Source organism: Mesitornis unicolor, unplaced genomic scaffold (assembly GCF_000695765.1).
Source record: "Mesitornis unicolor isolate BGI_N332 unplaced genomic scaffold, ASM69576v1 scaffold11414, whole genome shotgun sequence".
NCBI classification, from domain to species: domain Eukaryota; kingdom Metazoa; phylum Chordata; class Aves; order Mesitornithiformes; family Mesitornithidae; genus Mesitornis; species Mesitornis unicolor.
The window spans coordinates 35,641-44,695 of NW_010180800.1; the positions used below are offsets into that span (position 1 = coordinate 35,641).

At 36.2% G+C, this 9,055-nt stretch overlaps 1 protein-coding gene across 1 annotated transcript; it reads left to right on the top strand.

Moving 5' to 3' along the window:
• Positions 1–4,274: 4,274 nt before the first annotated feature.
• Positions 4,275–6,675, top strand: PTH (parathyroid hormone). Its single transcript, XM_010183200.1, has 3 exons — positions 4,275–4,371; positions 5,528–5,618; positions 6,402–6,675. The coding sequence occupies exons 2-3, from the start codon at positions 5,533–5,535 to the stop codon at positions 6,673–6,675; spliced, it is 360 nt and encodes a 119-aa protein (XP_010181502.1). The 5' UTR covers positions 4,275–4,371; positions 5,528–5,532.
• Positions 6,676–9,055: the final 2,380 nt, after the last annotated feature.

Genomic DNA, 9,055 nt, shown 5'->3' on the forward strand with positions numbered 1-9,055 from the left:
CCCAAAAAGCACCTGAAGATACCCAACATTGCTTACATAAATTACCAAACACACTGCTGTGGTATTTCAAAAGCCACAAATCTTGTCAATCAAATGAAGTTCTAAAGAGTTTACTGACTGTCACTTAGGATCTTCATTGTGTCAAGGCAGAAACATTCCTTGGACACATTTAGAAAGGTTGCCTCACCAGTCATCCTCTGTGTCACCAATTACTTTGTCCCTTACTCAATGATCTACTAAAATTCTCATAGCCATAGTTGCAGTTAGAATCATTTTAACTGGAACTACCCACTGGAACAAGCAAAGTGCAGAAAGCCTGATTTTGTAAACAACACAGCAATAATCTGACTGCAGTATTTAACCATTAAATCCAGAGGATGAAGAATTCTGTAGGAATATTAATACACCAGATTACGTAATTAACTTGTGAAAATGTGCTTTAGTCTCTTAAGAGTATAATTCTAGAAAACTTTGTGTCCTCTAACCATAGTCTAGTAATGTACCTCTGGATGGTTTAATTTCAAGATGCAGCATAATGTTTTCCCCTGACAAAATGAATAGAATATATGAAGTAGATTATAAAGAAGTTGGCATTTTAAAAATATAGCCGTTGTTCACCTAGCTGGCTATAAAACCTGTCTAGTTTCTTTCCACTTGTTATCAACCCTGGAGTCTGATTACTTTCAATGGCACAATTTCAAAGTAAGTGGCATGCCACCTGCAAAAAACGCAACACAGAGATTTTTTCATGCACAGTTGATTCATGTATCTGTACAATCTATAAGGGAAGGTCAGGGAAGGGTAGTTCTGTGACTGATCAAGAAAAAGTCTTGTCAGAGGAAAAGGCAGTGGTCAGCTCTTCCCTTACACACCATGATTCCAGCATCTTCTCTGTGACTCTTTCTTGTGTCTCTTTGTGACCTCTCCCTGTGGCAAGCCCAGCAAGAGGACAAGGGGCAATGGTTACAAAATGAAACATAGGAGGTTCAACCTAAACATAAGGGAAAACTTCTTTACTGTGAGGGTGACAAAGGACTGGACCAGGCTGCCCAGAGAGGTTGTGGAGTCTCCTTCTCTGGAGACATTCACAACCCGCCTGGATGTGTTCCTGTGTGACCTAGTTTAGGTGATCCTGCTCTGGCAGGGGGGTTGGACTGGATGAGCTTTCGAGGTCTCTTCCAACCACTACCATTCTGTGATTCTGTGTGATTCTTCAGAAATGCCATGTCCTTGTATGATGTCTATAATGCCTCATGGCATAGATAAGCCATTACTGTAATAAACTCAGGAGTATATCGCTATACAGTCTCATTTCCACTATAACATTCTATGGTTTCAGATGGTGATCAAAGAGAACACTCAGTTCAAGCTTAGATCTAGCCTGTTTGCTGGCATATGTAAAGAAATAACCACAAATTTGAAATGCAATCTTCTAAGCATTATTGTATTTCAGCCTAAGTCTCATAAAAAGTTACCCACTCTCACTTCTTCCTCTTCCAAAGGAAAATAAATTTCAGTATTGATAATGCAACATATACACCAATTGTTTGCAATCAATTTCTGAATCAGTTGCCTCTTTCTGGTAGATACCTGAAACATTTAATGGTTTACAGTTTAATGGTTTATAGTTTCTTGGCTGCTTTTGTCAGTTGTACCCACTGTTTCATGCATTGGCTTATCTGCTTTTCGCTAAGGAGATATTTTATTTTTTCTTTCTGTCATAAGAGTTTTTATATCTTTTTTTCACCATAGTGTCTATACATTTGGGTAGTTTTAAGCCTCCTACTGAAGAGCAGTTCAGGAGGTGTTAGCCCTCGTTTCCTGGATTCAGCCCTTCCATTAAGTAGCGAACAAAAGAGATCTGAATTTTTTAAAGGGATGATTAAGAAAGAGAAAAACTGAATCTGAATGTGAATCGTCATCTTTCTAAAACATTAGAAGGGTTCAATAGCATTTTTAGCTGACCATTACAGAGTGGATATGCTGTGTCCAAACAAAAATGTACACAGTTACAGTACTTTGTAAAAGAACTACATTCGTTTGGTCCATTATCTGTCATTTCCACATTTGATGTGCCAAGTTTAGCAAATATAGATGACATGGGATAAGTTATTAGCAGCTGTATTTTCAAATAACATAATTTCTGGATATCAGGGATAATCCAAAACAAATAAGTGATTTTGTTCTGCATATACAGACAAAACTGTGCCAATTTCGAACTGTAATTTGAAATGTCTTTAATTACCATCACAGGCTTTATTTATTTACAAATAGTGGTATATACATTTCAAATTTTTTGTATCTTCACTCATCTGAGGCAAACAGTGCAATTCTAATTGGTCTTGTGCATTTTTCCACATGTGAAAAATCTTTGAAGTACCAAGTTTAGCAATCTTTGCTTCAGATTTTAGGTACAACCTATTTACTGTCTTTGAATAAAAATGACAGTGAATATGAAATCCTATTTCAGACTTGCTTTAAAGACTAGGTATGCAGCAAATAAGACAGCTAAAATTACACCTTGTTTAAGGGCATCTGCACTAATATACTACAAGCAGCCTGAAGTGAATGATGTATTTTCAATTACAACATCATACTCTCGTGTTTTCTCTGTCTCGGTTTTATTCAGAGTGCCAGCCTGGGGTCTCTTCCAGATTTATGTGTGTGTTGTAAGGGATGCAACTTCAACTAAAAGAATAATGTTAGCTACTCAAGTCTGCTAACACTCAATTTGCACTTTTTACTTACGGCTTTTTTCCAATTTTTGCTATTAGTTGCTGCCAGTTGATGTAAAAGAATGGTCTTTTTGTATGCAGACACTAGATTTTCTATTGCTTGTTCTTTAGTTAAGGCTTTGCTGTCATGAATGCTGGGCCTCTGAAAAATACTCCCTTGAGGCTTTGCATTAAAAGCTTTGCATATGTTTGCATATGTTTGTTATGGTAAAATCTAAAAAATCGAGCTTTCCATTATCAACTGTGAAGAGATTTTTCAAATCCTTTCCTGGCGTGCCACATCCATTGTACATTTTTAGCCCTCAGGTTAGTATCCCTAGTGGCCACATCAGATACAAATCTCCTAACAAAACATATCATCCCCATAAACCTCTGTATGCTTTCTTTTTCTGTAGATGCAAGGATATGGGCAACTGGTAGTATAATGTTGGAAGCCACCTCTACCCTGTTTTCTTGATTAATTGGGTTAACGTGTTTAAGTGGATTTTTTCCTTACCTCTCAGTTTACTATTTACTGAGGGTACCATGAGATCTCTTTGGAGTTTTTTGGAGTTTCTGGTTCTTCCCTTCCTTTTCCCATGAGAATACCATTTATGTAAATCAATATTGTAAAAGATCTTTTTTCCTTTTTTGTGAAATACAACAGGTATATAGCATAAGCATTAAAGCATTCATGGTAAAAGCAATAATAGCTTCCAAATGGTGTGTTAAAATGTGCAGATGTAAGCCTTTTTTTTTTTTGAGAAATATGCTGGAACTCAGAAGAAGCATCTAATGTAGGAAAAATATCAAAATATCTTGCAGCCAAAAATAATCCTTCTTCGTCCATATGGGAAAGTATTGCCGATTTACACATTTCACTTCTCAGAATATAGGCAGAGTTCCATATTTCTCTTCCAAAATTTATAAAGTACTAATTTATATCACAGCCTCTTCAAATGCAGTTTATCTAGCATATTTAAGAGATTCAGGGATATTCACAGCTATAGGTAAAACAGAACATTAAGGCTCTAACAGTTTTCAGTACCACCAGCTTCTCATTTAAAACATGATCCTCTGTCATCTTGAGGCTTCTGCTCCTCTCCAGTATATTCTTTCACAAAGAAACCTAGTATCTGACCTGAAGTGACTATTCTTATTTCCCACAAGTATTATAGATGCTAGCTTTTCAATATTTTGTTTTAAACTTGCATTTGTAGATCACTAATCTCGCTGCCTAATTTAAGTTTTACCTGCCTGCATTTAACAACACAAATTTTTCTTCGCAAATCCTTCCAACAGCTTCAAAGATCATATTGCCTTGGGCACAAATCTATGAGTAATAGGGAATCTGAATTTAAAAGTCAAACTTTCTTACAGTTATCCAGGATACTTTTTGCTGAGACCTTTCTTTTCCCTGTAATGCCAAATTAACAAAAGCATCCGAGGGTGGGTACATGAGGGTCAGGAGGGTGTGTGTTGAGAGTGACATCAACTGAGACAATAAAAGGGCTTCTAAGTCACTTAGAAGCTCTATTTTAAAGTTACATTTAAGGGGCTCACCAAACCAATTCAGTAGTCTTTAAATATACTTGACATCGAGAGACAGTCATCTGCCGACATACCCAAACAAGAAATCTGATTAAGATACTATTTGGTGAGTATACTCTATTTTACTTCCAAGTTCTCTAGAAGACTTATCTAGAAAATTTTATCATTGATTCTATACTCATTTTTACATTACCTTCTTTTCAGACTATCTTAAAAATAAAGTGAATATTATTAAGAGCAAACTGTTTTATTATCTGAATCAAATTTATGAAATAAAAAAGTAAATCTGAGACAGAGAGCTAGAAATATCTTGAAGTGACTCAAACTCCTGAATGTATAATATTGGGTTAGGTAGACTGTTAGGATCACATTCATGCTATCATGTAAGATACCATGTAATAAATGCTTTTCTGACCTAGAGTGAAGCTGCAGAAAATATTGCAAAGATGGCATTGTGGAGTTCTGTATTTCTTAATTTTCAGTTACTCTGTATCAGATTTCTTAAGTTATAACAAAAAGATGCTTTTTCTGGCTGCCAATACTGAAAATCCAAACTGGAAACTGATATTTGGACTGTGTCATTGCTGCCTGTTGTAACATCATCAGTAATATTTTTCAAATATATCCCAAGATATCGGTAGTTTTGCCTATGGTGTACAAAGCAGAGTGGAATTCATACTGGCATCACAGGATTATCACTGAAAAAAAGAGAGGGATTCAATTCTGATTTCTCTTATGTAATTAATTGGGGAATGACATTCAATAAAGTTATGCCTCTATGCAAAATTGTCAAGAAAATTGTCAGCCTCTTCATTCTAAAGAACAGGCAACAGAAATGGATAAAAGAACAAAACTTTTCACTTGCGTAGCTATACATAAGTGTTTCAACACACTTGGAGCATATAAAGTATAAAGTATTTAATAGTAATAGTGATAGCAATAGCGATAGTATTATTATAAGAACATGATGCTTTCCACCCAGTTAACCAAAAGACAGGTATCTCTGTGATGATGACACAGGCCAACTAAGGCTGACCAAAGTTTTTAGACTTGCCTGTGAAGTAAGTTGCTCACAACATTAGTATCAGAACTAAATTCTTCATATGCATTCCTTGTTCTAACCCATTTCACAAAAAATAATATTTTACAAAATCAGTTCTCTGATGTCTTTCTTCAACATTTTTCTAAACCAAGTTTCTTTGGAATTAACAGAAATTACTTGAAATACAGATTTATACACGTATTCATTTCTATCTTTGTAGACAAAATGACTTCTATAAAAAATTTGGCCAGGACTGCAATCATCTTATATGCCATATGCTTTTTCACAAACTCTGATGGAAGACCAATGATGTAAGTACATTATTATACATTTCCAGAGTTTGGAGGATGATTTTAACTGTTCTTGAGAACATGGTTGATTTGTCTCTATATAAGTTTATGTGTGTGCAAGTCTTTCTGCCGCTGCTTTGGAACCCTTTGGCCAAGCTGGCCAAATTCTAGATACAGCTGTAGAGATAGGTAGATAGATACTCTGAGTTCTTATGCAGTTTTTGAAAATAGGCAGCTGAGTAGAGGGAGAAAAATCATTTAAGTCTTTTCTCAGGAATATCATTGTGTAAGCTGCACCTCGTATTAGATGCTTGGGGAGGAGTCTACACAGGAGAGCATCTTTTTTACTGTGCAAGAATCTGGCTGGAACTCGCACTTAGACACTGACATCAGTCAGCATTGAGACACAAACCCACAGGAAATTATCCTTCCTTAGCTCTAGTGTTCACAGAAAACTACCGCTGAATAAATGTCATGATTTTATCAATCGGTTACCTATTGTCATATAAGCTCTAAACTCATCTACCACAGCTGAAACAGATTATAAAAATATAATCAAACAATAGTGGCATAAAACTGGACTACTTCCCATTTTTTATGCCTTCTCACTAATATATCCATTATCAATAACAAAGTACCATCCACTCTCCTTCTCTTCTATCCCTTACAAATTAGAAAGATAAAATCTATGGCTCTGTATTACAATACGTCACAAAAGTTCTGAAACCTGGGTTTTTGAGTGAAGATGTACAAGTCAAGAAGGGTCACTATGAGTCTCTTTCTTTGCTTTCTTTTTTCATGCAGGAAAAGATCAGTGAGTGAAATGCAATTAATGCATAATCTTGGAGAGCATCGACACACCGTGGAGAGACAGGACTGGTTGCAGATGAAGCTGCAGGATGTGCACAGTGCCCTTGAGGATGCTAGGACCCAGAGGCCCCGAAGCAAGGATGATGTTGTCCTGGGTGAGATAAGAAGTCGGAGGCTGCTCCCTGAGCATTTGCGGGCAGCGATGCAGAAGAAATCCAATGATCTGGACAAAGCTTACATGGATGTACTCTTTAAAACAAAGCCATAATGAAAACAGCAGGGCATTATGTCTGTCCAAGTAAGCATGTGTCTGTAGATCATTGATCAAGTAGGGCATTTTACTATTATTCACTCAAACTGCAATAAGGATTAAAGGCTGCACTCAAGAATGTAGCTCCATTGAGTTAGACATTTCACAACCAAATAATAAAATGTATTTACAGTCCATCCATGACCATTGCTGCTAATTTCTGGGTATCTTTTAAATGGCTAATGTATCTTACAAATTTCCAGCATTGAAAAAAACCAACAAAAACCCCAAAACAAACACCAAACCAGTAAGAAAGTGGAAAAATAATTTAAGACAAGTTCCACTGTACTCTTACATAGACAGCATTCGTATGTAGTCACTAGGCCTACTTGTAGTTTTAACCAACAATGAATAAATGCAGTAGAACCTGTCTCCAGAATAGGGCACCATTTTATCTTGGATTAAGATTTGGTTAACTTTGTACTAATGAAAATATGTAAACTTAGATACACATTTCTTTTCAGGAGAAGGCCTAGAATCAGATGAAGATTAATTACATAGCAAAAGCTGCATGATAATAATTTAGGATTAAAGAGTACAAACATAAGAAATTAAAGTAGGAAGGCAAAGCTTAAGATTAAAGTACAGTGGGATAAAATGAAAATGAGTTACGTATGAAAGAGAAGAATGAAATTTTGGAAAATACTGAAATGAAGGGTTTGATTACATTCCCCTCGTCCAAAAAATGACAAACTATAATTAACTGCAGAAACAGTGGGAACAGAAATGGTAGCATGTATCTAAGGCCCTAACTATAGAACTGGGAAATGATTCTATACCAGACAATTACGACTGAAACAAAAATCTTGCAAATTATATATTTTTGTCCCTTGTTTTCTCTGTACACTATCTCTGAATTTCTGCATGTTGTTTTAGGTCTCATTGTTTGTGAGATATAATAATATAAAATAAAATCACTCATCTTCATACACAAATTTTTGTAGAACTGGGACCTCAGTTTGCCAAATCCCCAAAATGAGAACCATTAACATGCAGAAATCCACACCTGGGAGAGGAACCATTAGCTGTAATACATTCAGACTCCAAGCAGGATTCAAAAAGAATCAGACATAAATATGGATGGGAAAAATCAATGATTAAAATAATTTTTACAAAAGCAGCAAATAGGAAATTATTTTGAATGACACATTTAGATATGTGCTTAGGACCCTCAGTCATTTCTGACTAATAAGAAAGTTTTCTCAGTAGGACTAATGGTGGTTTTCTCCAAATTTGCCATTGTTAGAGCTCCAACCTGGATGAATTGCTGCTCCAAGTCAAAATGTCTGTATGCATGTTCCCATATCGCTTATTTGTTTGTTTGATGTCTAGCATGCCTTGGGGAACCTAGTAAAAAACCTCATAAATCATTACAAATATAAATGCAAGCTTCTGGTGGCTAGAAAGGTACTTGTAACTAATGAACTGTAGTTCATAATCCTGGCTATACTTTAGTAATGTAAAGGCCCTGATGCTGCAAGCAGATGCCTGTGCGTATCAGTGCGCAGCCCATGCAGGCAGGGATTCCACGCTATATATCTGTTTGCAGAATCGAGGCCTCAAAGCGCACTTTCTATTTATTCTTTTATCAGAAGTCTCTGCTAACTTGATGAAAGAAAACTGCATTTTTGTACCTATGTCTCACTTATGTACTACCAAATAAAGTGGACCAAAAGCTCTTGGATGTTATTTTAAAGCATAATAACTGACTGACCTGTCACTGTTCTGATATAATCTAGCATTTGGGGCAAGATTATAAGCCATTTTATTTTATCACAGCAATATAAAGACACAAATAATGATTAAAGCAATTCTTAATTTTCCTTTTGTCTTTGCGGCACACAAAGTCACATTGATGGTTAAGCCAAAGGTGTTCACCTAGCACAAACCTATTTATGTACCTTTACAATAATAGCACACATGCAGAAACTATATCATTTTCAAGTGTTAAATTCATAAACTGTTTGCTTTTGACCTAAAGAAACAATTCTATTAACTAACAACTTGTTCTTTCTAATCTTCACCTATCCAGTAGGTGAAGGATGCTTACACAAATACTTAAACTTCCTGTACACTTCAAAAGACACTTGTTCCCTACAAAGGACTTTAGGGTCAGAGACAGACAATGCACCACTGGACACTGTTTAACTGGCAATATGGTCACAGACAAACTGTGCTCAGCACTTTCTTATTTATGTCTTATTTAAGTTCTCTCCTCTCCTCAGCGCTCATCTCAGTCCATTCTCTGCCCAGCCTGTATTTGTTCTTGGAATTGCCCCAACCCAGGCGCAGGACCTTGCACTTGGCCTTGTTGAACTTCAGGCAGTTCGCATGGGCC